This window comes from Trypanosoma conorhini (genome assembly GCF_003719485.1).
Source record: "Trypanosoma conorhini strain 025E chromosome Unknown Tco_14.4_contig_00083, whole genome shotgun sequence".
In the NCBI taxonomy this organism is placed as follows: Eukaryota; Euglenozoa; class Kinetoplastea; order Trypanosomatida; family Trypanosomatidae; genus Trypanosoma; species Trypanosoma conorhini.
Genome location: NW_021704165.1, coordinates 2,307 through 27,489, shown reverse-complemented (window position 1 = coordinate 27,489; position 25,183 = coordinate 2,307). Strand labels below are relative to the sequence as shown.

Genomic DNA, 25,183 nt, shown 5'->3' with positions numbered 1-25,183 from the left:
ATTGGCTTGCTGCTTGTTGCCGTCATTCTTGGACTGGTGACATGCTGCTGCTGCGGCTGCCTCAGGATCGTCGCGAGTTTGTTGTCGGGCGTTGGAATTGTGACGGTTCTGATTGTTTGGGCACTCATGGCTGATGCGTACAACCGGAGGGTGGGTGGCTGCATGTTAACGCCCTTTAAGGACACACAAAAGTACGGTGCCGGCTTTGCCCTCCTTGTGACTGGATGGTGCATTCTCTTCGTCGCCATCGTGCTTCTCAATGTGCTGTAGGTGTCGCGTATACCGCTGTTCTGCACGGATGTAAAAAGCAAAATTGTGCGGTTCAGTTGAGCCCCGCTCGACGTCGCTCTGGGAATGAACTCTGTGGTATGTCATTCGAGGAGTTGCGTTCGCTTTTGATGTGAATTTTCTTTGTGTGTATATTTTTGTTTTTATTTGTTTTTTTTGTGAGCGACGGGTGTAAAAATTTTTTGGTAGGGGATATTTATGAGAGCGGGGATATGTATGAGAGCGGGGCTGGGTGCTGTTGAACCGCATGTGCGTGCGCGTTTGCCCTGTTTGTGGTTGTGCCTGGCTGGTGGCTCCCCTCGGCGCCCTTTCCTTCCTCTTCTCCTCCTCTCCCACTGCATGCACTTCTTTCTTCTTCCATTGTGTTTGCTCCCAGCTTTTGCAAGGGACCAATTTGGCGTTAGGTGTGGGCGCACTATTGCTGTGGCTGCAGTCGTTGGCGGTGCGACGCGTTGACAATGACGCGGAGGAAGGAGCCGGATGGGGTAATCGACGCCTCGACGCCTCATTATTCTTGCTTTGAATCGAATGGTGGCAAGAGCAGTGGCAATATTGTGCCGGTTTTTTCAAACGAAGAAGTGCATGAAAGTTTTGAGCGGAAGAAAGTTTCTGTGCTTGAGGTCTTTAGGTATGCTAGCAGGTTGGATGTGGCTCTGATGATTGTTGGATCAGTTGCTGCGGTTGGTGTTGGTGCGTCTTTACCTGCCTTTTCTTTTGTATTTGGTCACATGGTGAATGATCTTCTTTCTCCCACAGACCCTGAGTCGACGACGGCGAAGACGGCAGTAATTATGGTTTATGTCGGCTTGGGCGTGGTTCTCTTGACATTTCTCTCTGTTGCTTGCTGGATGGTGGCCGCATTACGTCAGGTTGCCAGGGTGCGCCTGGAGTATCTGAAATCCGTCCTTCGGCAGGATATCGGCTGGCACGACGGTCACAGTCCGGGTTCCCTCACGGCGCGTGTGACGGGAGATATGCATGTGTTACAGAATGGCATTAACGATAAGCTGGGACAGGGGATCACAAATTTATCAATGGGCGTCTTGGGCTTTGTCTTTGGCTTTGCCCTGGCATGGGAGCTTGCCCTGGTCCTCTTGGGAATGATGCCGGTGATTGCCTTGATGGGGGCGATAATCGGGAACGTCATGGCGAAAATGTCGAATTCGACCCGTGAACATTTTGCGGCGGCCGGCTCCATCGCGACGGAGGTCATGGAGAATGTGCGAACTGTGCAAAACTTTGGGAGGGAGGATTACGAAGTGGGGCGTTTTGAGGCCGCCGTTCTGAGTGCGCAGCGGGCGGGCGTCAAGAAGGAACTGCTCAATTCAACAGCTTCTGGAATGGCAATGGCCGTTATTTTTGTCACCTACACCATTGCCTTTTTCTTTGCCTCGTACCTTATCCAGTGGGGCCGCCGCGACGTGGGCGACGTCGTCGCCTGCTTCCTGGCTGTGCTTATGGGAAGCTTTGGCATCGGGTTCGTGTCGCCTTCGTTGACGGCGTTTGCCGAGTCGCGGGCTGCGGCGTACCACGTCTTTCAGACGATCCAGCGCACGCCGGTTATCGACGTTGACGCCGTCGGTGAACCGGTGCGGGGCTTCAGTGAAACCATTGAGTTTCGCCATGTGCGTTTCGCGTACCCCACGCGCCGCGACATGAAACTATTTGAGGACCTCTCGCTCGTCATTGAGCGTGGGCGTCGGGTGGCGTTCTCGGGTGCCTCGGGTTGTGGGAAGTCGTCGATCATCGCTCTCATTCAGCGTTTCTACGACCCCATCGACGGGGACATTTTTGTGGACGGTACTGACATGCGAAAACTCTCGCTGAGGCAGTGGCGTGACCAAATCGGTGTCGTGTCACAGGAGCCGAACCTGTTTGCCGGCACCATGATGGAAAATGTTCGCGTCGGCAAGCCCGATGCAACGGAAGAAGAGGTTATTGAGGCATGTAAGCACGCAAATATTCACGACACCATCATGAGCTTGCCGGATATGTACAATACATCCGTTGGTGCTGTTGGCTCGCAGCTCAGCGGGGGACAAAAGCAGCGGCTTGCCATTGCGCGTGCCATTGTGCGGCACCCTGCCATTCTGCTCCTCGATGAAGCCACAAGCGCACTGGACCGGAAGTCGGAGTTGGAAGTGCAGGCAGCACTTGACCGCCTGATGGAGGAAGGAAGCATGACCATCATCGTTGTGGCGCACCGACTGGCGACAATTCGTAATGTCGATCGCATTTACTATTTCTCATATGATGGGGTGAAGGGGAGCGCGATTGAGGAGGTGGGGACATTTGATGAGCTGCTGGCGAAGGGTGGCAAGTTTGCCGCCATGGCCACGTCGCAGGGTGTTGGGCTTCAGTTTTCGGCAGGGGCCCAAAAGCTTCAGGCGCTGGCAGAGGGTGAAGATCGTATCAACACGTTTCTTGATGACGACGAACTTGCCAAACTGGACGAAGAACAGCCACGGACGGAGCGTCAGATGGTGCCCTTTGAAGAGTTGGCGAAGTGGGAAGCGAAGCGCGCAAAGGTGGGCGTGAGACGCCTCATTTCGCTTACGAAAGGAAAGACGGTTCACATTGCGTTTGCCGTCTTGGGATCCGCTATCACTGGTGGCACGGCACCAGCTAACGGTGTACTGTTTGGTAAAATTCTCGCCGTTCTGGGAGGATACTCCGTTGATCACGATACCCCAGCTCTGCGAAAAGGCACAAATACTTACGCTCCTTTATTCCTTGTCATGGCGGTTGTGAGCTTTGCAGGGTGGATGTTGCAGTCTCTCTATGGTTACGCTGGCGAGCATCTGACAACGAAGCTGCGTGTGATGCTCTTCTCTCAGATCCTACGGCAGGATATGAGCTTCTTTGATATCCCTGGCCGTGACGCTGGCACGCTCTCAGGCATGCTTTCTGGCGATTGCGAGGCTGTACATCAGTTATGGGGACCATCGATTGGTCTCAAGGCGCAGACCTTCTGCACCATTGCGGTTGGTGTCGTTATTGCCTTTATATACCAATGGAAGTTGGCACTTGTGGCGCTGGCATGTGTTCCACTGGTGGCGCTGGGCAACTTGGTGCAGCACCAGGTGGCGTTGGGACTAACACAAAAAAATCAAGGGACAGCCTCCGATACTGTTGTTACCGAGGCACTTTCCAACATCCGCACCGTCACCTCGTTTAACATAAAGGATGATCGTGTCGCCATTTTCCGCGAGCTTGTGCGGCAGGAGGTTCCGAGAGACACGAAGAGAAGTATTTGGATTGCCCTCATATATGGCATCAGTCAATTCATGTTCTTTGGTGCCTATGCGCTTTGCTTCTGGTACGGTGGGAAACTCATTAGTGCGGGCGAGGCCACCTTTGAGAGGGTGATTATCGCCTCTATGGCCGTTCTCCTGGGCGCATCAGGCGCCGGTGAGGCCGGTAGTTTCGCGGCAAAGGCAGCAAAGGCCTCGGAGGCAGCGAACCGGGTCTTCAGCGTCATTGACCGCGTTCCTGACATTGACGTCTACCGTGAAGGGGAGAAGCTGACAGACGAGGGTTGCGACATCACGTTCCGTAAGGTGAAGTTTATTTACCCCGCCCGACCGAAACAGCTGGTGCTAGCCGCTGTAGATGCGAACTTCCGCAAGGGCACCACGAACGGTCTCATGGGACAGACAGGTTGTGGCAAGTCAACCATCATTCAAATTCTGGCGCGTTTCTATGACTATCGCAGCGGGAAGGTCTTCATCAATGGCAAGGACCTCCGTGAACTGGATGTTTCGGCGTGGCGCGAGTCCATCAGTATTGTGCTGCAGGAGCCGGACCTCTTCAGTGGAACGGTGCGGGATAACATTCGTTACTCCTCTCCTTCCGCCACAAACGAGGAAGTGGAGGAGGCCGCCCGATTGGCGGGCATCCATGACGACATCCTGAGGTGGCCTCAAGGGTACGATACGGGTGTGGGGTACAGGGGTCGTGCTCTTAGCGGCGGCCAAAAACAACGTGTGGCGCTCGCGCGTGGCTTTCTTCGCCGTGCCAAGCTCCTCCTTTTGGATGAAGCAACATGTGCACTTGACAACGTGACTGAGGAGCGAGTTCAGGAGGGCATCAACGAATACCAGCGGAGGCACGGAGTCACCGTCATCAGCATTGCCCACCGCCTGACGACAATCCGTCACTGCGACCAAATCATACTGCTTGACAGTGGCCGTATTCATGAGTGTGGGAGCCACGAATACCTCATGTCCCTGAATGGTGAATACAGGACGCGGTGGGAGCTCTACGCGAATGTCACAACTTAGCCGTGTACAGAAGAAACCCTAAGGATCCCCTTCAGTACCACTTAAGTCAGTGTCCAGGTTTGCGCTTGTTATGTTTATTTCTTCAGCATTATACGGCAGATGCGCAGATGCACATATAAGTATAAACGTGCATAATTATTTTTTTCTCGCGGGGAGGTTGTAAGCGTGTCGTAAGAGTCATACGAAGGCCTGAGTATGGAGCAGTCTAAAAAGCCCCGCTGTGAGTCTCATGGCGGCCACATCACGATGGAACTAATAAGACATATGTATACATCCTATTACCCCCACCTTATTTTTTTTCTTGAAAGTGACGAGAGGAGCCTGCATGCATGTCTTTAAGTGGTGAGGATGGCCAAATAGAGGAAAATAAAAACGCTCGATTGCTCCTGAAAAGAAGGAGCAGGGGGATAACAATTGCATTCCAATATTGTTCTTTTTTTTCCCCTTCCCCCCCCCCTATTCCTGGGGAGGATGTCGACAGTCTTCACTTAAAGAAGTCCAACCTGTTGTTGGGGGGAGGGGGTGGGCGTACACACACACGCACATCTTATGAAAAAAAAATGAACAAAAAAGTCAAAACATAGCACAAGGGAGAAAGCAAATGTAATGAGTGGCGTTATAAAATCCGTGTGTGCTTGTGTGGGGCTGGGTTTGCACTTTTTCCCCCTATTTTTATCACGTTTCACCTCTCCTGGTTACAACTACGACTGTTTTCTTTCTGGAGGGGGGAGTATGCTTGCTGTGTTTTCTGCTTATTCACCCCTGATGCCGCGGCCTTTGCCGCCCGCCGCGAGCGCTGCCTGCCCCCCGTCGAGACGCTCACACGTACTTCTTTCTTTCTCTGAATTGCTCTACTGGATGTGTCATCGTGTCTCTCCGTTGCTTCGCTTGAAGCTCCGTGTGTGCAGGGGGGCGGGGGGAGAGGGGCAGGAACTCTACAACGAAGGGGAGGGAGAGACGTCACCAGGAAAAAGTGGTTCCCCGTCACCAACGTACCATACATACAAGGCTCGAAGTGGGGGGTGGCGTGATGGCACATATCGATTTTAGGAAGGCGGCTGTGGTTGGTGTGGATGACCTTGTCCTGCTTCCGCAGCTTTCCGACAGGGCCATCATGGAGAACCTCAAGTTGCGCCACAGCAAAGATGTTATCTACACGAGTATTGGCCCGGTTTTGTTAAGTGTGAATCCGTTCAAAAAGATTCCAAACTTGTACAGTGAGGAGCGCATCGCCTTCTTTCGGGGTGGCGGAAAGAGTAACGGGACGGTGGTTGGGAGCAGCCATGGCGGGCCCCACGTGTTTGGTTTGGCGGAGGAGACCTACCGCACCATGGTTGCGGAGGAGGAGAATCAATGCGTCATCATCTCAGGGGAGTCGGGGGCGGGAAAGACGGAGGCGTCAAAGCAGATTATGCAGTACGTCTCCGCAGTCTCGGGTAACACGGCGGAAATGCAGCGTGTAAAACGGATCATTTTGGTGTCTAATCCCTTACTGGAGGCCTTTGGCAACGCAAAGACTGTACGGAATGACAACAGTTCTCGTTTTGGGAAGTTCTTTGAAATATTTTTTGATCGAATGGGTGGTCCTGTTGGCGGACGCATGTCGAACTTTCTTCTTGAGAAGTCACGGGTAGTTGGCCAGCAGAAAGGAGAGCGGAGCTTCCATGTTTTTTACCAGTTATGTCACGGGGCTGCTCCGGCGCTACGTGATAGGCTGCGGCTACTGCCCCCCGGCGACTTCTTCTACCTGAACCAGGGCGGCACGCTGGAGTGTGAAGGCATTGACGAAAGGAAGGCATGGGCGGAGACGCTGGCGGCAATGAACGCAATGTCGATTTCAATGGCGGATCAACAGTCCATCTTCGAGACCCTCGCCCTCATCCTGCACCTTGGGCAGCTGCAGTTTGCGTCGTCCGCGGCAGGCCGTGAAGACGCTGCGTTGCTGGTTTCAAATAGGGATGAACTGGATTTTTGCGCCATGCTCTTGGGCGTAGACGCGGCTGCGCTGGAGCGGGCCCTCACATGGAAGCGGCTGGAAATGGGCGCAAGCGAGGTAGTCAACGTCCCTCTTGACATGCAGCAGTGCCGAAATGCCCGTGACGCTATTGCAAAGACACTATACCACCACTTGTTTGACTTTGTCGTGCAGTCGGTGAATGTGGCTCTCGGGGAGAAATCGCACGATTTGATGCTCGGCGTTCTTGACATTTACGGATTTGAGATCTTTGAAAAGAACGGGTTTGAGCAGTTCTGCATTAACTACGTCAATGAAAAACTGCAGCAGATCTTCATAGAGTTAACTTTGAAGGTGGAGCAAGAGGAATATGTGCGGGAGCAGATTCCATGGGAGGAGATCAGGTATTTCAACAACAAGGTTGTATGCGACCTCATTGAGGGGACTCAGCCGCCCGGGCTGTTTGCCATCATTGATGATGTGTGTGCGACGATGGCGAAGGAAAAGGAGTCCGTCGCCGACATCAAGATGCTTGACAAACTAGACGCCGTACACTCCGGCAACCCCCACTTCAACAGGACAGAACGAGGGTTTCGTGTCCAGCACTACGCAGGAGATGTGCAGTACAACGCGGAGGGCTTCACAACCCGCAACAAGGACCTCCTTAGTGTTGACATCGCATCGATGCTTGGCTCTTGCTCTAACCGTTTTTTGCTAACACTCCTCGCGGAGACCATTGCGGGTGTTTCACAAGGTGGCACCGGTGGACGGAACACACGTGTGACGACCACAGGACTTAAGATGCGACAACAGGCAGCAAATCTTGTCAAGACGCTGATGGGGTGCAACCCACACTACGTGCGCACCATCAAATCAAACGACGAGAAGCGCCCCGGTTTCATGGATGATGCCCGAGTTATGCACCAGGTGAAATACTTGGGCCTCCTCGAAAACGTTCGCGTTCGTCGCGCGGGATACAGCTATCGGCAATACTTCAATAAGTTTCTCCGGTGCTTCAAATTTCTTAGCCCGGAGACGTTTCCACGCCCCTTCAAGGGCTCCGACCGTGATGCTTGTTCTGCCATTCTGCGTAGTGTCGGTGATGCCTTACCGCAGGGCTCCTGGCAGCTGGGCCAGCATAAGTTGTTTATTCGACAGCCACAGCATCTGTTCTTACTTGAGGACCTCCGTGAGGCCGCGCTTGACAATATTGTCTTGAAGATTCAACGCGCTTGGTGCCGATATCAGCAGAATAAGGATGGCATTCTCCTTAAGGCGTGTCTGGGGCGCATGTATTCCAAGGCCGGGAAGGCACGACGGGCGGACAGCGTATTTCGCCCCTTCTCCGGCGATTACCTTGACTATCGCAACAAACTTCAGCAGCTTCACCCATACGTGGAGTTTGACCCCATTGGGAGTGCATGGAAGGAGTTCTGGACCGATGCGGGGCAGCGCTATTATCATAATCCGATTCTCCAACGGACTCAATGGGAACGCCCAAGGGAGATGTCTCCGCAGAGAATTGTTTTTACTGCCCTTGTGGAGCGGGTTGTCGATCATCAGAAGGCTTTACTTGAGAAAGAATTTTGCATTATAACGGATTTGGCCGTTTACCTGATACAAGAACGCTTGGAAACTGTGGCACAGCCGCCAGCGAAGCCCACTAAAAGGAATATTCGCCCGGTACCGCGTACAACTTCTACAGTGACGAGGTACATTCTTCAGAAGCGACTGGATTTGCGCCTGTTATCGGGGATTTCTGTCACCACGCACGCGGATACGGTTCTTGTGCTGCATTTTTACCAACCCACTGTCCCGTACCGCTCGATTGTAACGAGCTCACCATCAGCAAAAAATAAACGGACTCATCTGTGCGAGTGTTGCGGGGGAAAACTGTCACCGGCAGCGAAGAGGCAGAATTGTCCTGGGTGCGGACGCCTTTGCTGTGTGAAAAATTGTTTGCAGTACAGTCGGCCGCTCCCTATGCTGCTCGGACACAGCAAACCGGTACGGGTGTGCCCTAGCTGTGTGCACGGCGACCCTTTTGAACCGGTTGAGGATGTGGTGTTAATGACTTCCATGAAGACAGAGATCGCGGCCCTGTTAAGAAAGTGGTATCGAATTTTGATGGGGAACAAAATGCCAATAACGATAAGCGACTCCCTCGCATACCATCTATTTGGTGAGAACCAGCAGTGGATCCTCACATCAACAGCTTCGGCTTCCATTTCTGAAACGATACTCATCTCGGCTGGCCCATTTGCCCTTGCGGTGAGCTCGCCGTTGGGTATTCCCCAAGAAATGATTCAGGCGATTGAAGCTGCACGGGAGCAGCGACGCGTCGCGGCAGCGGAACGACGCAGGAATGAAGAAGAGGAGGAACGGGCGCGCGAGGTGGTCCGCGAGAGGGAGCGTGAGGAGGAGCATCGTCGTGTTGTGGAAGAGCGCAAAAGGGCGAGAGCCGCAGCAGAGGCGCGGCAAGAAGCGGAGCGGCTGCAGCGCGAGCAAGCTATTCGCGCCCAGCGAAAAGAATCGGCAAGAATTGTCGCGGAACGAGCTACACGGTATCAATAATTCTGACAAGCGAGATAATCTGCGTTTTTGGCAATGTGGTGTTTTTAACGCCTCTACAACTTCAATTTTGCCCCTCGTCAGAAGTCTTGTTTGGTTTTGTGGGTGGTATTGTTGCTGTTTTTGTCATGTGCCGTGATTCCCCTTCTTTTTTTGTGTGTGTTAGTGTTGACGGTGTCTCAACCTCCCTCGTCATATGCGTATGAGTGTTGTTGCGGACCGCTCTCTGCTTTTGTCTCTCTCACTCTCTGCGTATTTGTGCTTGTGTGTGTGTGTGTGTGTCTATTCCCTCTGCAGCTGCACTGATGATGGGATCATCGGCGTTGGTGGAGCAGGAGAGCGAAACTGCCATGCACGCCCGAGTTGAACTGCTGCAGCGGGAGCTCCTTAGGAAGCAGTCGGAAATTGACTCTTTCCGTGCCCTCTCAGCAGAGAACAAGTACCTGCGAGAAAAGCTCATGGCGCTCCAGGACCGGGTGCATCTGCTGACGGCAAACTGGACAGAGCCCGCCACTGGCGATGGCATCTCACTCCGGGCACAGCTTCTGGTGTACCAGCGGCACAGCCGTGTGCTTCAGGACGAACTGGATCGCAAGGAAGAGTCCATCGCTGAGCTGCGTGGGCAAGTAGAGCAGGCGGAGGATGAACTCGTTGCTTCTAAACGACGCTGCGGCATTCTTTTTGAACGCCTCTGTGCGGTTGGTGCAGTATCGCCCGCCAACAACAACGAGGAGGCAGTGAACGGTGGAATGTTGGGGTCGGGCGTTATGGATGAAGACGACCCAACGAGTTTTTTCTCACTTGTCCGCAAGCTCCACGGGGTTGAGATGGAACGGGACCTGCTGCAGGAGAAGTTTCTTTCCCTCCAAGAGGACCACGAAAGACGGGGGGTTCTTGTCACGTCGATGCGGCGTGAAAACGCCGCACTTCGTGCCTCTGTCTCGAAGCTCATACGGCATGTGCAGCTAGGGAGCGCCATGGAGAATGGTACAACCGTGCCACCAACGACGGCTGTGGAGGGACGGGATGACGTTGCTGTCGATGCCCGTCGAAAATTGTTGGCGTACCACGCACAGAAAGAAGTGAAAAGGACTGAGGCCACCCCCTCTGATGCGCAGGGCGGATGAGCGGCGATGCCTTTGCAATCGTCTTTAGTTTGCTTTCCTTTTGCTTTGGTGGCGGTCTCTCTTTCTGCCCTCTCTTTCTTAGCTGTTGCCACTTTGTGGTGGAAGTCTTCATTGGTCCATTGTCGTCTTTTCCCCCTTTGTCTCTCATCATGGTAGAGTTGTCATGGGAAGTAGTGGGATCCAGCTGACGTATTGCTGCTTGTTGCCTCTCTTTTTTTTCTTGCTGTTTTTTTGGGCTCTTTTGCGGTGAAGCGACCGGAGTAAGGAAGAAGTAGAGGCGAGGGAAAAGAGGTGGCGTGTGAGACAAGACGAATGTCAAACGATCCGTCGATGAACACTGCGCTGCTGAACTTCTGCACATCTGTCAGCGCGGGGTCGGGAAACGGAACTCGCGGCGCAGCCCCGCATCGCAACCCGGAGGAGTTGCAGTGGCTTAAGGAGGCGCTGGCGTCCGTTGAGGCGCCGGAGCGGCAGATCAAACGTCTTTTGGAAACTGTCTCACGCGATGAGGTCACGGAGGACGAGTGCGTCGCCGCGCTTGAGGAGCTGAGTGAGTTGGTTGAGGACGTCAATTGGGCTATTGAGTTCTCGCTCATGAGTGGTCACCGCGTCTTGCTGGAGCTGCTGCGCAGGGAACAGCTGGCGCCGAAAAGCGAGCAGGTTCGTCAGGCGGCGGCGATGGTCATTGCCCACTCTGCTCAGCTTAACGAGAGAGTGCAAAAGTGTTTTGAGGAGGCGCAATGGCAGGCGGTGCTGCTGCCATTGCTGCGAGAGGAGAAGTCTCCTGCTGCATTGGCCGCTCTCCTGCACAGCTGTAGCTGTCTTTGTCGTGAGTACGCCCCAAATGTCCTTCTTTTTAGCAAGGCCGGGGGAAACGAACTCATCGTTGCCATGTTGGCAGCGCATGGTTTGGAAGGAAGCAACGACAAGAAGATTCTTAAGCGGGTGCTGTTTCTCCTAAGTTATCTCGCGGACGTGCTCGATATCGCCACAGAAGATCTGCTTCGCTGCATCTCTGTGCATGCCGCGAACACGGATGAAGACGTGCAAACCTCTGTGGCGCAAGTCCTCATTGTCTGTGCCAAAAAATCCTGCGCCATTGTCAAGCGGGTGTTGAATGAGGTGGCGCCCGAGTGTCCCGCACGCTGGAGGAGCGCCTTGCTTGACGAGGACGACCCCAGGAAGCAGCTGGTACGTAAACTGGAGAAAGAGGACCACGACGGATAACGCGAGTAAGCGAGCAACAAAGACACAGGGCCAAAAGAAGTTTCCGTTGGCAGCCCGGGTTTATTATTATTATTACTATTATTATTGTTCAACAGTATAACCTGATTCATATATTGTTCCTGAAAAGGACGACTGGCGGTGTGCCCCAAGTGTTGGGTGCCAAGAGAGTGGAGTGGCTGCTTTGCCTGCTTCCTCTGCCCCTTCGTTCTGCGCCAGCTTGCACTCTCAACTTGTCCTCCCCACATTCTGTGTTTCTGCGTTGTCCCATTCTTCCTGCCAAGCTCCCTTTCAGAGCCTGTGCACACGCACGCAAGCATATTTGCTTGGGTCAAACAACGCAGAATATAGGACAAACATGCCAATGAAGCCCGTCGCGGTGGGGACACTTCCTGCAGACCTCATTGATGCCATTCGCGGCGGCGCCGTGACGCTTAAACAACTCCACGATGACATACTTTTGTTCCACGACGAGAAGGGAAGTGTTGAATGGCGCTGTACGCTTCAGCCGGGGGAGGTGTATTCGTACAGACACCAACAGACAGGTGCCAGCGGGTCTGCGCAAGTCTCCCGTTTTACCGCTGTGCAGAAGGCAACGACGCGACCGGAGGAGGAGGAGGAGGAGAAGAGAGCACCAACAGCAAGTGCAGCAGAGGACACGCATCCACCGCCTCTGCATAGAGCCGCGACGGCAACTACTAAATCCTCCGCCGTCGTACAGCAGCATCGTTCCCTGGCGATTAAAATTGCACATCTCTTAGCGCCGGCACCCAGAGATCATCGAGATCTCCTTCGCTCCTTTGCGGCTGAGAACGGAGACGCATTGAGTGCTGTGCTGGGTGTTATCACAGTGCCCAATCGCCGTGGGCAGCGCGAGCTCGCGGAGGCCGGTTACGAACTCATAGACATCGAATACTACAATTCCAAAGCGGTTAAACAGCAGGTGGCAAATCTGGCCCTTCCAAAAGTTGCGCACAACAAAGCTCTTTTGGATCGTTTTGCCTTATATGCAGACCGGGACGTGATGCTTGCAACCTGTTCAAGAGGCATCATGGCAGGACTCGGAAGCTCCAAGCGAAAGCGGGACGAGGACAATGATTCAGAGGATGTAGCAAGCGACGAGGGCGCGCCAGGACGACGGGCGGAGGAACCCGCGCAGGAGGCCGCAATGACGCTCTTCACCTCCATGGATCAGAGCGGCATTCGATGGACGGATGGTGACCTCGCCAAGGGGCAGTGGGTGCTGTCCTCTGCGGCAAAGGTGGTGTTGGACCGACGACAGCGAGTAGACACCGCGGTGGGCTCCGGAGAGCAGCGGACGCTAAGGCCCATGCCAATTGTAGACGCGTCACAGCTTGTTGCTGCGCAAGGCGACTATGCCATTTTGCGAAAGGAGTACATTGATGTGTATGGCATGTTGAAGCGTCTGGAGAATGTATCTGAGGCGGCAAGGGGGTGGTGCCAGTCCAACGCTAATCGTATATCGGGGGAGCTTCGTGAGGAGATGCAGCGGTGGTTTGCCGCTCAGGAGCATCCCTGGACGACTCTCATTGCCTCGTTCAACAACCTCCATAAGGCGCTCTACCAACTGAAACGGGAAATTGAAGACTATGTGAACCTGCGCGAATGGGGTGTCTTGAGTTGACTGGAACTGCTCTGTTTCATGCTTTGTTTCCTTCGAAAAGAGAGAGAAAAAGTAAAAAAAAACAATAAAAAAAAAGAGAGGCCGCCGTCCTCCAGCAGAAAAGTTTGCACGAAGTAAAAGGGAGAAGCTCACTCTGGGGAGTGTGAGAATGTGGTGTGGGTCTATGCACGTAATGAGGTTTTTTTTCTACGCCTTCTATACCCTCTCCTGTGTTGCTGTCGTCGCGTAGTGTTGAGTCCGCTTAGTTGCACGCAAGGACAAGGATGACTTCATCGGAGGCCCATCGGTTGACATCACCCCCAACCCCGCTCGGGGCCGAGCTGGATCAGGAGCTCAATCCTCAACGTGCTAGCGAACTTACTTTGCAGCCGCCGCGGTCGTCGTCGTGCGAAAAAGACGACATGCACGAAGACCACATTAGCTTTCTCCGCACCGTGAATGCCTTCCGCTCCTACAGGAGTCGGGCACTGGGCGCTCGGGAGATGCGGTTAAACAACTTCATGCGCTTTCATCAGCAGCATCAGCAAACTCTATGTCTTGACTTGGATCGTATGTTCAGTACCTACCTCGATTGCATTGAGAGCAACAGTCGCTTTTTTGAATCTATCTGTAACGCATCCACGGAACTCTTTGATTCTTACTGGCCTACGGGCACCACGGTGCGGGAAGAGGATGTCCCGGGGCCCACCCCGCTAGATATTGACAAAGTATTTACGACACTCCGTCAGTTTGTACGGGACTGGTCAGCAGAGGGCGCCCCAGAACGGAACTCTGTGTACCTGCCGATTCTCACTACACTAGAGGCTTCCTACCCCGATCGCGCAGCAAGAGCGGGCGTTAAAATTCTTGTCCCCGGCGCTGGTTTGTGCCGTCTCTCCGTTGAACTCGCTCTGCGTGGGTTTTCCGCGCAGGCAAATGAGTTTAGTTATCACATGCTTATCGCAGGGCACTACATTCAGAATCATGTTGTTTCCTCTTGTCAGCACACTATCTACCCCTACGTGGACAACACTAGCAATCTTGTGAACCGAGAGGATCAGTTTGCGGATGTGCATATTCCTGACTTGTGCCCCTTTGAGGCTATTGATAACCTTCGTGCGGAGGAGCAGTATTTCTTTGGTGAGCTTTCCATGGTGGCGGGTGACTTCACAGAGGTTTATGCCAGGGAACATCAGCGCAAAAGCTGGAATGCCGTGGTCACTTGCTTCTTCATTGACACAGCGCACAACATTGTGGAATATATAGAGATTATTTACAACCTGCTTGTGCCAGGAGGGTACTGGGTGAATGTTGGGCCACTGCTATACCACTTTGCAGATTCCTCAGATGACGTGTCCATTGAACTCTCACTGGGGGAGGTTCTCACGGTGGCGCAGCGCATTGGATTTGTTCTTCTCCGCCAACCGGAGTTTATCGACACAACTTATACGAATAACCATCGAAGCATGAAGCAGCTCGTTTACAGATGTGCTTTTTTTACACTTCAGCGCCCGCTTACAGCCGACAAGGAGCGAGAGCAGCAGGATGGAAACCCCACTGCGACGAAGATCTAAAGAAGCAATAAAGAAAGACAAAAAACAACAAAAAACAGGCGTTGATCTGCACACTTATATATAAACCCACAACAATGTAGTGGAAAAAAAAGAAAGAATATATATATATATATATATATTTGGTAATGAAAGGGAAATGAGGGAGTGATTGCGTTTGAGCAAGCAATTGTCGAGAATGGCGGTGACAGAAGAAAATGGACGAAGAACGAAGAGTGCGCGGTGTATGCGACGCAAATGAGTTAAGCAGGTCGTTCCTTCGACGCTGAAGAGCCCTGTCACCGAAGCGAAGTCTGTTACTGGATTACTCTTATTGTCTGTCTCTTTGTTTCCCACTTCGCCGGTGTGTGCCCGGGGCATTGCTATTTACCAGAATTAATTCTGAGGAGTTGTCTGCATGAATAAACGCTGATTTTTGCCTCTTGGAATGTTCCTTTTGCCGTGGGTGTTTAACGGTGGCGCACGGGCAGTTGAGGGAAAGCGGGCCCCGTCGCGGAAGGAAGTAAGTAAGCGTGTGGTACTTGTGCTGATGGCTGGAGGCAATAGGAATGGGGTTACTTGGAAAAGGGGTTAATGGGTATAAAAAATTCAGTGAACTTATGTTATGTTTTCTTTGGGTGTTGAAGTCGCGTTTTCTCTGTCATCTTATCTCTCTCTCTTTTTTTTTCAAGAAGTTCCCCTGATCCTGGTCGTCATTCGTATTCTCTCCTCTTATTGAGCTTCCAGGCGACAGAAGCAAACGGTGACAAATACGACACGGAGCACACCATCACCGTGTGTGAATTTCGCCTTTCCCCCGGTCTGGTGCTTGTGTTGCCACTTTGCGACTTCCCTGCGTCCCATTGTGTTGGGTTCGTTGTAGCCGTGCACCCCTTTTTCATCCCTTTTTTCTTTCCTTCTTTCTTACTCTCCGCGGTCATCTGCCGGCGTGTTTCTAGACATACCCACAGCAGCCTGCCACGACACGAGCCTCATGGCACAACCCCAGAAAGGGGGCGACGGAGCGGCTATGGAAACTACTGGTGGGGGGCAAGCTCACGAGCCATCCGTACATCGCATTGTTTGTCTCAGTGAAATTGCCTCCACTGTCAGCCCACTTTACCGCTACTTTTCCTTTCCAGTTCGTCATAGTAAGAGTGCAAAAGAGCCTTACGTACCTCCTTGCATTCGCTGCCCGAATTGCAAAGGATGTCAGCTGCATTTGCAGTTCTGCAGCGGAGCCTACGGGATGCGACATGTTCTGGCGTGGATTCTCCGCAGGCAACCGCCAAAAGCGGGAAAACCTTGGGCCATCAAGCTGCATTGTGATACAGGAGAGAATGAGGACAACACCCTTTCCAGATGTTCTGTGTGTCGCTTCGAAGTGGGCCCTGCGGTTATCACAAATCACATCATTCATTGTTCGCGGGAGCAAACGAGGGAAACCGCGGAGCGAGGAGGGCGTACTGGCACCTTTGCCGGCATGGCATGCCCTCGGCCACTGAACTTTATTGATGTTTACTACAGCATCTTCCTTGCCACCACTCAGAAAGGAAGAGAGAAGAAAAAATTTAGGATTGTGCAGCGTACCGCAATGCGGGCCGTCGCAGCACAAGCAAGGGCACTCTGGGAAAAACTTACCTTCTCTCAAGAGAGGTATAGTAAGCAGAGGTCAGAAGAAATAAAAGCAAAGACTGGGGAAGCGGTTGGTCCTCGGCGTGTCCCAGTTGACTGGAGGTGCCCTTGGTTTTTCCTTTCACTTCTTCCGTGTGCTTTGGTGGGCAACGGAGGTATCACGTTTCGCTTGTGGCTTTGCGAGTTTGACCGCCACATGATCACTTCATACATCATTGAAGATGGAGACTTCTGGCGAGCTAAGCACACGTGCGCCTCGCGAAACGAAACGAATACTTCGGAGTGCGTTGACGCCACAGCCCCTGCCTCGCACCTCAATTGGGAGGGCGAAGTGAAGTGCCGGCGCTGCTACCCCCCCGAGTGCTCCTGGGGACTCATCTCCAGGCGCCACCGAGAAGAGCAAGATCCGAGGCTTACCATCCTGCGGGTACGTCGCGGATGTATCAAACGGGGGGTAACACGACGGGCGATGCAATGTCGTCATGGCGGCGATTGGGGCCCCGGCAGAAACGATGTGGCATGGGTTAATAAGCACAAAACACGTGCTCAGTTTATGGCGCTCTTGGTTGCATACTTGATGCGCACAACAGTCTGTGGACCGTACAGGCAGCGTCATATCACTTCAGCCCCTTCTTTGCCGTCTGGAGCCCCTTCAGAAGTGATCTTGGGCACCCTCTGACATATTAATTTAGCTTGTTGGTTTTTCGTTCATTCTTCTCGTTTTATTCATTCTTAACAGTTGCGAACGACGCAAACGAGCGTCAGCTCTGCCTTTTTATTTCTCACTTTTATCTTGAGGTCTTGCGCAGATACGCTCAAGGCTTTAATTGCCGTGTGTGTGTGTGTGCGTGTGCCTTCCCCCTTGGCATAAACGCGTGTTGCTAGTCCGCATGTGTGTGGGTCACAGTTTATAATTATATATATATATATAATTATTCTTCTTTGGGAGAGGGGCTTTTTTTTTGCTTGCGGCGCTAGGGGAGCTTCTCAGAGCCGGCCTACACTTTTCTGCTTGTTGTTGCTGTTTATGTGGGTGGGCCTCCTCCGTTCACCGCTGCTTCCAGCTTCATCATTTTCATCCCTTTGTTGTTGTTGTTTTTTGCTCCCTCCTCTTCGCCGCAGGGTGTTGCTCACGACGAGACGGCATGGATTCCTCCAGGAAACTGTCAAAGACAGTGCCGCAGGGGAACGCGGGGCGACGTTCCCTGATGCATGCGGAACCACCCAAAAATCATGGCGTTAGGCTCAGGCGCGCTGACGTAGAGGCGGCATTTGCGTTCTTCGATGTACAGAACAAAAAGGAATTAAAACCCCGCGACCTCAAGGCGCGCCTCACCGCCTTTTACCCCAACATGACGAACAAGGAATTGAAATTCCTCCTTGATGAGTCCACGGATGGCAGCTTCACTGTGGAGTCGCTTTGGAGCATCATCGACAACTACAACGGGATGCAGACCTCGACGCTGGCGGCGGAGAGCTTGACGTTTGACCCTGTGAGGGAGGCGTTCAAAATTTACGATCCGCAGGGTAGCGGTGTAGTTGATGTGGAGGTGTTGGCTGGCATCATGAAACGCATCGGATTCGGGGAGCTCTCGCAGGAGGAGATGGAGCTGATGATTCAAACTGCAGACTTTGATAAGGACGGAAACATCAACCTAGAAGACTTTCGTAATCTCTTGAAAATTGACAGGTAGAGGGCGGCTTAAAGAGAGTGCAAACTCACTACACACACATATATATATATATATATATATACATATATCTGATGCTCATGCGCTGAGATGGGAGGAAGCGCGAACGGACTCTCCCGTCCACCCTTCTACCTCTTTTCTTTTTTTGCCACTGCTGCTGCTGCTGCTGCTGCCTTCAGCTGTGTGCGCCCATGTATGGCATGTAACCGTTTTGAGAGGAATTGTGGGAGAACGCGGGCGAGAGAGTGTGGCACGCCCTCTGCCGTGCCTCTTTATCTGCCACATGTGAATCATCCAGCAGTACCACTGATGCCATTCCTACTACTATTTGGTTCAACTGGTTGGTGTTTTTCGCTTGCCGTGGAGGGGCAATCGGCAGCAGCAGAAGACACGAGAATCAAAAGTTTTTTGGTACGGGTTTGCCATTTTCTTTAGGTGCAAAACGTAAATAGAAGTAACAAGGGAAAAGCCGCCGACAAGTAAGGGCGAAGGAAACAAGAAAAGAAATCTAAATGGTCACGGAAAACCCAAAAAGCGACGTCTCCGTCGAGCAAGCTCTGCTAGAGGAGTTTCCGAACCTCCAATTACTCCCACAGACGAACCAGCTGAGGTTTCTCTTCACCATCATTCGCAACGAGAAGACGCCCCGTACCGACTTTGTGTTTTACTGCGAACGAATCATTCGCCTCGTAGTGGAGGCGGGACTCAATCTGATTCCTGTTGTGCCAGCGGATGTAATGACACCCACCGGCGTCGTCTACCACGGCTGCAAGCCTGATCCAAAGGGCATCATTGGCATCAGCATCCTTCGCGCCGGTGAGTCGATGGAACGCATTCTCCGTGAAACATGCCGCGGCATTCGCATCGGGAAGATTTTGGTTCAGCGAGACGAGAGAACAGTTGAAAAGTCTCCGGATGAGCGGTATCACTACAGCAAGATTCCAAAGGATGTGGCCGGTCGTCGTGTGTTGCTCCTCGATCCCATGATTGCATCGGGCGGCAGCGCCATTCGTGCCACGGAGATTCTGCTGGAGGACTACAACGTGAAGGAGGAGAACATGGTCTTCCTTAACCTTATCACCTGCCCAGAGGGGATCCGGCGGTATATGGGCAAATTTCCGAAGGTGCGGGTGGTGACTGCGGCAATCGATGGGGCTCTAAATGAGTCCAAGTACATCACCCCCGGACTTGGCGATTTTGGTGATCGCTACTTTGGGACACAAGACTAATACAGTTCTAGGTGTTCGTAGGAGGTAGAAAGCTGAGGTACTTCAATCTGTGCCCCCCCACCCCCCTCAGCTCTTTTTCTTTTTGTAGGTTGGCGGCAGTGAGGCTGTGGGGTCCGAACGAAGGAGGGAGCAAAGAAATAAAAATAAAAAATAATAGTAATAATAATGCTCCGCTAGTTTTGGCCATTTTTTACTTTTCTAGGGAATGCGGGTGACAAGAGATGTTATGAATGGCTGCTGTTGTCGACGCGTACGCAGGTCCGAAGCGTCAGTGCCTTCACGACATGGGTGTGTAAAAATACTTGATGTGCACACAACTACACAATTCCTGTACGTACACGGATTTTTTTTGTACATGGGCTACCGGTTTTATTTTCATCGACTTGGCTTTTCATTCTTTCCCTGGGTGGGATATGCATTTATTTATTTGCTCCCAACTCTCTTCTGTTTATTTATTCTTTTCTCAGCGTCTCCAACCCTTCCAAGTCTACGTTGTAAGGATGCAGCAATAAATAAATCTCCACTGTTTCACGGCCTTCTCTCTGCCTACTGCTCTTTATCATACCGTAGCCCGGACGACGAAGGAAGGAGAGAAGGGGTGTGCGCTGAAGTAGTACCAGGGAGTTACGACGATCCTGAACTCATAACTGAAAGGATTAGAATTAATATATATATATATATATTCTCAGGATTAAGATGAGTTACTTTGAGAGGCTTAATGTAAACGAAATTTTTTTCGCCAAAAAAAAAAGTCAGCTGTGGGAACTCTGCAGCCGATAACAATTCCTTGCAAAGAGGATGCTGCGAAGTGCTGAAAGCAGCAGTTTCACTGTTGCCACTGCCGCGTGAATTTACTGTGCTGTGTACAGTTGCAATGCCGTCTGTGCAGTGCCTTTGTCTTCCTTTCATTTTTTTCTTTGGTGTCTGTGCGTGTGTGCGGGGGGGGGGGATGATGATGGGCATTTTTGTTGCTGTTGGCCTTCTGCACTCCAAAGAGCAAGTGTGAGGGATCGACGACGACGACGACGACGACGACATGAGCAGCGCCCTGCCGCCCGAAGTTGCGGCTCAGGCTCAGGCGAGACGGGAATTGGCCGCCAACCTGGGGAAGTTGCAAAAACTGCTGCTGGCGCTCGCAAAGATGCTGCCTCTCGGAAGCGGTGCTCGTCCCGTGGAGGAGGTTTTGGCCTATTTGCAGAAGGAGGATGCCCCTCGTCTCGCCAGTCTGGTGGAGGACCTGAAGCAAGAGGTTCACGGGGCCGGCGATGTGAACGACGAGGAGGCGGCGAGGTGGAAGGAGCAAGGAGCCAAGGCCTACGAGATGGGGAAAACGGACGAAAGCGTGCTCATGTACACCCGTGGGGTGATGTATGCCAGTCAGGACGACACCCTAGCCTCAATCCTCTATAACCGCAGCACCGTCTTTTTGAACCAAGCACGCCTTCTGGAGGCGCTGGCAGACGCCCATGTGGCCTTCACCTTAATGCCAAATAACTGGAAGGCATTGGAGCGTCGTGGTGTGTGCTTGCAAAAGTTGGGATTTGAGGAAGAGGGTAAAGCAGATATTCACGCAGCAGATACTGTAAGTGTGGAATCCGCAAATACAGCCAAGGTGATCGCAAACATTTTACATGTTGATGGTGGCAGGTGCGAAGATGGGGCAATGACCTTACTGGGAGGAGGGGTGTCTTCCCCTCATCCGAATAATACCACGTACAACGACAACTTGAAAGGGGTAGAGGCAAGAATTCGTTTGGAGCCTGGAGCAATTTTCACGGAAACACCCGTTGTCCATGCGTTATATGATGATCATTGGGGTATACGCTGTAGCTACTGCTTACGCGTGACACAAGCCTTGTATCCTGGAACTGCCTATCGTGAAAAAGGAAAGTTGTCTCGAGGACTCTTTTGTAGCGAAGCGTGTGCCCGCCTCTGTTGGGAACGCTATGGTCAATACGAGAGCGCAAACCCCTTCTTTCAAATATGCCCGATCGATGCCCTGGTTGCAAGTCGTATGTTGTGTTCTGAAGATGCAGTCTTACGGTGTCAGTCGCTTCGTGGGGACTTTACAGGTGAGTTGTACCCTGTGGCTGTCATTGGGGGCTATGAAACTGCTGTGAGCCTCTCTGCACTCTTGCTAGACGCAGTGCGTGTAAAGGACGCGGATCACCTGCGGTTTGCCCAGCGTCAAGTCTTATTGTGCAGCTTCGAGATAAAGTTCTACGCGGGGTCACAGGTTGCGATAGATCCGGAAACTCGAGAGGCGCTTATTGCTGAGTCGCGACCGATACCCGTCGGGAAGGCGCTGTATGCGTCTGCCGCACAGTATCGTCACTCTTGTGACCCAAACTGTTTTGCCTCATTTGTAGGGAATCCGCTTGGCTGCTCGCTTTATCTCGCCATTCGTGCCATACGACCTGTCCGTGCGGGCGAGGAGCTTACCATTGCCTACCATAACATGACAACATACAAGGCCGTGAGCGCTCAGTTCCGGCGCCGTGCCCTTGCTGAACGCTGTGGCTTCATATGTAACTGCAAGGCATGTCTTGAAAACAAAGATGAACGTGTGACCGTCGAAAAGAAGGGTTATTACATTCAGGCAAGTGATTTGTATCAAAAAGGTTGTCGTTTGATTCGTGAAGGCCAGTATGATGTTGCTGTCACGGTTCTGTCACAGAGCTATACTATTGCCATGGAGCAATTGTGCCCTCCGCCCCGACCCCCACAGTCCATGATTCCAAAAACGCACATGGCTCTTGCGAGAGCATTTAATCACCTAAAGGATAACAAGAAATGTGTGGAGCACCTGCTTGCCAAGATAGAGTTGGACCGGCAACTCTACGGTGTAACACATTTGGAGTTTATAGACGATTACATTCGTCTTGCTTACTTTGCACCCACCGAGCAGGAGAGGGGGGAATTTGCGCAACAAGCGAAGTCCCTTCTGTCTCGCTTCTATGCCCCATCGAAGGAGCTACTTGCACAAATGGGTCGAGTAGATTTGTTTGTGGCACGAACATGGTCTTAACTCGCCGCGTTTCCTCTGGATTCCGGTTTCTTCTGCCTCCATCTCGTTTGCTTTGCCACTGGAAGCGAGTGTGGGGGATGTTGCACTTGTTCATTTGAAGTATTTCTGCGGCTGTGAAGGACGGTTACCTTTGTCGTGAGATGTCCAGATTTGTACGGAATTGCAGGTTGTTGTTCTTGTTGTTTTGCTCTATTTGCTTACTTCCTTGCGGTGTTCCATCCGCCTTTGTTTTCTTTTTTGCAACTTCTCTATCTTGTTCCCTTTCCCTCTCTCTCTCTCTCTGTGTGTGTGTGTGTGTACGTGCTGTTGGCTTTTTTACATGCATGCATTGGCACGCTCCTCTAAATATATTATACAATCACGAAAGGAAGAACAAAAAAACTGAGACACACACACACACACACTTACAGGAAGATAAAAGTATATATATATATATATATATATATTGGGAGGGAGGAGGCGGAAGAGAAGCAGTAGTCCGAAATGTTTCGTCCCTTTCGCGTCTTCGGGGTGTCCCTCCTTGTTGGTGGTGTGCTGGACACACCGGGGCGGTTTTGCGCCATGGGTGGTGGGAATAACAATAATACCAATAACGATAACCGCAACAAGGATGGAAGAAATGGCAAAGAGGGCATGGGGGACGCGACGCCGCCGAAGAGCTCCACGTCCTCCACGTCTAGCCTTCTCTCTGGGAAGCGTCACCCGAAGGGGTTTGAGGCGTTTTATTCAAAATACATTTTGGGGAAGATGCCATTTGCGCGTGTTCCCGCGGAATCCGTCAAGCGCGCTTACACCATGTCTCCTGAGGAGCGCATTTTGACGATGAATTTGGCGGCCAAGGCTCTCAAGTGGAAACGCATACGCCGGATAGGAATTATTTGCTTTCTTCTGTCGGCGATTGCCGTGGCCAGAATGTATGTTGCGAGGTCGTACATTGTTGGGGACATCAATAACTACGCGGCAGTCGCCGTAGATTTGTCGAAGCATACGGCGGCATTTCTTGACGAAAAAGGAAGGTATCTGGGTGTGCGCAACTTTGTGGATTATAGGGCCTTTGAAGCCTCGTGTGACAAGGACATGGATATTTTTGTTTTATTTCATACCTATTATCCCTGGGTTCCCATGTTGCTTCTGTGTCTCCTACCTCTTCTGGCGGCGACCAACTCGAACTTTAGTCGTTCGGCAAAAATGGCGTCTGCTGTGGCGGAAAAGAGTCGATTCAATTTTAAACGCGAAATCTCCGTCTCTACTCGTCTAGGGGATGTTGCCGGCTTAACTGAGGCAAAGCATGAGGTGGTGGAGGTGATTGACTTCTTGAAGAGTCCCGCCCGATACTGGGCGTTGGGGGCAAAGCTCCCAAAAGGCGTCCTCTTGGATGGTCCTCCTGGTGTGGGGAAAACACTTTTGGCAAAGGCAATCGCGGGAGAGGCGATGGTGCCGTTTCTTAGCTGCTCAGGAAGTGAGTTTGAGGAGGTCTACGTCGGGGTTGGGGCACAGCGGGTGCGGGAACTTTTTCGTCAGGCGCACGAGCACAAACCTTGCGTTGTATTTGTGGATGAGATTGATGCCTTTGGGCGGAAGCGCAAGTCAGAGACTGGAGGTGGAAGCTCGAGAAGTACGTTGAATGCTTTTCTCTCGGAGCTGGACGGGTTTAAGGACGCCACCGGGATAATGGTTCTTGCGGCCACCAATCGTGCCGATATTCTAGACAACGCCCTCACCCGATCGGGGCGGTTTGATAGGAAAATAACCCTGGAAAAACCCTCCTACAAGGATCGAGAGGCGATTGCGGAAGTTCATTTAAACCCATTGAAATTGGAGGCGTCTAGCAACATTCACGAGTACGCGCGGATTGTGGCTGCACTGACGCCAGGGTGCAGCGGGGCGGATATTTTTAACATTTGCAACGAGGCTGCCATTCATGCCGCGCGTGAGAAGAAGGAATACGTCTCGCAACACCATTTTCATCAGGCGGTGGAGCGTGTGTTGGTTGGATTGGAGCGGAGTGCGGTGAAGTTAAGCGAGACGGAGCGGGAACGCATAGCATTTCACGAGGCTGGCGTTGTTGTGCTACACTGGTTCCAGGAAAAGACAGATCCTGTTGTCAAGACTACGATTCTTCCCCGCGGCCGTCACCGCACGGGCGTCACGCAACGGCTACCGCAAACCGCGTTCATTTCCACTCAGGAGCAGTTGATGCAGAATCTAGTGGCGCAGTTGGGCGGATACGTGGCGGAGGAGTACTTTTTTCAAGATGTCTCCACCAGCGCCGCCGAGGACGTGCAGTCTGCGACAAATAAGGCTCGGCATTTTGTCTGCACGTACGGCATGGACCCGGAAACCATTGGACACTTTGGATACCAATTGGATCAAGAAGACAGTATTCAAAAGCCATTTGGTCCCGTGAAGGAAGATGTCGTGGACCAGTCGGTTCACAGACTTTTGGAAGCGGCCTTGGAAAGAGCACGATCGATTTTACTGCAGTACCTTGATAAGACCCGCGTGGTGGCTGGACTTTTGATGCGGCAGGAAACACTCACCGCACATGAACTCTGGCTCGTCCTCGGGGACCGCCCCGTTATGACAAGAGAATTCCGGGCGTATCTTGAAAGCTGACAACCTGTTCAACAACATTCATGCAAATTTTATATATGCATATATATAAATATATACATTCTACATTTATGTATAACGTGCGTGTTGTGGCTTTGCATTTTTCCCTGCTAGTCACAGACTTTGTGTTTCCGACTTTGTGCCAAGGGGGGGAAAAAAACCAAACACATTTTCCTCTTTTGCACCAAACACGTTCACTCGTTTATTTGGTGATGCGTTTTTTTTTCTTTTTCTATTTGCACATTTTTTCCTTCAAAGGAAACACGCAAGAATGACAACGGCGGGAAAAGTACGCCGATCGGGACTCGAACCCGAGACCTTCGCCGTGTTAAAGCGACGTCATAACCACCTAGACCATCAGCGCTC

At 52.1% G+C, this 25,183-nt stretch overlaps 12 protein-coding genes and 1 non-coding gene across 13 annotated transcripts in view, besides 18 other annotated features; 12 read left to right on the top strand and 1 right to left on the bottom strand.

Annotated features, from left to right (window-relative positions):
* Positions 1-40, top strand: part of Tco025E_02201 (amastin) — a gene marked incomplete at both ends in the record, with an annotated part of 423 nt that extends 383 nt beyond the window's left edge. Inside the window, one exon of the mRNA XM_029369130.1 lies at positions 1-40. This exon is cut by the window's left edge and continues 383 nt beyond it. Coding sequence (XP_029230847.1) covers positions 1-40 — 40 coding nt within the window.
* Positions 41-405: 365 nt separating this feature from the next.
* Positions 406-446: a sequence feature (GA-rich).
* Positions 447-581: 135 nt separating this feature from the next.
* Positions 582-621: a sequence feature (GA-rich).
* Positions 622-746: 125 nt separating this feature from the next.
* Positions 747-4,571, top strand: Tco025E_02200 (ATP-binding cassette, sub-family B (MDR/TAP), member 1; the record flags this gene model as incomplete). The annotated part of the gene is made up of 1 exon (XM_029369129.1): positions 747-4,571. The coding sequence occupies one exon, from the start codon at positions 747-749 to the stop codon at positions 4,569-4,571; it is 3,825 nt and encodes a 1,274-aa protein (XP_029230846.1).
* A 1,030-nt stretch (positions 4,572-5,601) lies between these two features.
* On the top strand, positions 5,602-9,099 carry Tco025E_02199 (myosin IF; the record flags this gene model as incomplete). Its single annotated transcript, XM_029369128.1, has 1 exon — positions 5,602-9,099. One exon carries the CDS (start codon positions 5,602-5,604, stop codon positions 9,097-9,099), a length of 3,498 nt encoding a protein of 1,165 aa, XP_029230845.1.
* Positions 9,100-9,345: 246 nt separating this feature from the next.
* Positions 9,346-9,378: a microsatellite.
* Positions 9,379-9,401: 23 nt separating this feature from the next.
* Tco025E_02198 (uncharacterized protein) lies at positions 9,402-10,223 on the top strand (the record flags this gene model as incomplete). Its single annotated transcript, XM_029369127.1, has 1 exon — positions 9,402-10,223. One exon carries the CDS (start codon positions 9,402-9,404, stop codon positions 10,221-10,223), a length of 822 nt encoding a protein of 273 aa, XP_029230844.1.
* Positions 10,224-10,535: 312 nt separating this feature from the next.
* Positions 10,536-11,450, top strand: Tco025E_02197 (uncharacterized protein; the record flags this gene model as incomplete). The annotated part of the gene is made up of 1 exon (XM_029369126.1): positions 10,536-11,450. One exon carries the CDS (start codon positions 10,536-10,538, stop codon positions 11,448-11,450), a length of 915 nt encoding a protein of 304 aa, XP_029230843.1.
* Positions 11,451-11,510: 60 nt separating this feature from the next.
* Positions 11,511-11,539: a microsatellite.
* Positions 11,540-11,805: 266 nt separating this feature from the next.
* Tco025E_02196 (uncharacterized protein) lies at positions 11,806-13,092 on the top strand (the record flags this gene model as incomplete). The annotated part of the gene is made up of 1 exon (XM_029369125.1): positions 11,806-13,092. One exon carries the CDS (start codon positions 11,806-11,808, stop codon positions 13,090-13,092), a length of 1,287 nt encoding a protein of 428 aa, XP_029230842.1.
* Positions 13,093-13,127: 35 nt separating this feature from the next.
* Positions 13,128-13,167: a microsatellite.
* Positions 13,168-13,355: 188 nt separating this feature from the next.
* Tco025E_02195 (uncharacterized protein) lies at positions 13,356-14,645 on the top strand (the record flags this gene model as incomplete). The annotated part of the gene is made up of 1 exon (XM_029369124.1): positions 13,356-14,645. The coding sequence occupies one exon, from the start codon at positions 13,356-13,358 to the stop codon at positions 14,643-14,645; it is 1,290 nt and encodes a 429-aa protein (XP_029230841.1).
* A 97-nt stretch (positions 14,646-14,742) lies between these two features.
* Positions 14,743-14,764: a microsatellite.
* Positions 14,765-15,651: 887 nt separating this feature from the next.
* On the top strand, positions 15,652-16,935 carry Tco025E_02194 (uncharacterized protein; the record flags this gene model as incomplete). Its single annotated transcript, XM_029369123.1, has 1 exon — positions 15,652-16,935. The coding sequence occupies one exon, from the start codon at positions 15,652-15,654 to the stop codon at positions 16,933-16,935; it is 1,284 nt and encodes a 427-aa protein (XP_029230840.1).
* A 153-nt stretch (positions 16,936-17,088) lies between these two features.
* Positions 17,089-17,109: a microsatellite.
* A 56-nt stretch (positions 17,110-17,165) lies between these two features.
* Positions 17,166-17,187: a microsatellite.
* A 214-nt stretch (positions 17,188-17,401) lies between these two features.
* Tco025E_02193 (uncharacterized protein) lies at positions 17,402-17,950 on the top strand (the record flags this gene model as incomplete). The annotated part of the gene is made up of 1 exon (XM_029369122.1): positions 17,402-17,950. The coding sequence occupies one exon, from the start codon at positions 17,402-17,404 to the stop codon at positions 17,948-17,950; it is 549 nt and encodes a 182-aa protein (XP_029230839.1).
* Positions 17,951-17,988: 38 nt separating this feature from the next.
* Positions 17,989-18,018: a microsatellite.
* An 80-nt stretch (positions 18,019-18,098) lies between these two features.
* Positions 18,099-18,129: a microsatellite.
* Positions 18,130-18,459: 330 nt separating this feature from the next.
* On the top strand, positions 18,460-19,176 carry Tco025E_02192 (uracil phosphoribosyltransferase; the record flags this gene model as incomplete). The annotated part of the gene is made up of 1 exon (XM_029369121.1): positions 18,460-19,176. One exon carries the CDS (start codon positions 18,460-18,462, stop codon positions 19,174-19,176), a length of 717 nt encoding a protein of 238 aa, XP_029230838.1.
* Positions 19,177-19,312: 136 nt separating this feature from the next.
* Positions 19,313-19,343: a microsatellite.
* Positions 19,344-19,841: 498 nt separating this feature from the next.
* Positions 19,842-19,859: a microsatellite.
* Positions 19,860-20,187: 328 nt separating this feature from the next.
* Positions 20,188-20,212: a microsatellite.
* Tco025E_02191 (SET and MYND domain-containing protein) lies at positions 20,213-22,204 on the top strand (the record flags this gene model as incomplete). The annotated part of the gene is made up of 1 exon (XM_029369120.1): positions 20,213-22,204. One exon carries the CDS (start codon positions 20,213-20,215, stop codon positions 22,202-22,204), a length of 1,992 nt encoding a protein of 663 aa, XP_029230837.1.
* Positions 22,205-22,449: 245 nt separating this feature from the next.
* Positions 22,450-22,486: a sequence feature (GA-rich).
* Positions 22,486-22,511: a microsatellite.
* Positions 22,512-22,590: 79 nt separating this feature from the next.
* Positions 22,591-22,608: a microsatellite.
* A 17-nt stretch (positions 22,609-22,625) lies between these two features.
* Positions 22,626-22,650: a microsatellite.
* Positions 22,651-22,687: 37 nt separating this feature from the next.
* Tco025E_02190 (mitochondrial ATP-dependent zinc metallopeptidase) lies at positions 22,688-24,820 on the top strand (the record flags this gene model as incomplete). Its single annotated transcript, XM_029369119.1, has 1 exon — positions 22,688-24,820. One exon carries the CDS (start codon positions 22,688-22,690, stop codon positions 24,818-24,820), a length of 2,133 nt encoding a protein of 710 aa, XP_029230836.1.
* A 30-nt stretch (positions 24,821-24,850) lies between these two features.
* Positions 24,851-24,895: a microsatellite.
* Positions 24,896-25,107: 212 nt separating this feature from the next.
* Tco025E_02189 lies at positions 25,108-25,181 on the bottom strand. The gene has a single exon. It is a non-coding gene; the product is annotated as a tRNA-Val (tRNA).
* Positions 25,182-25,183: the final 2 nt, after the last annotated feature.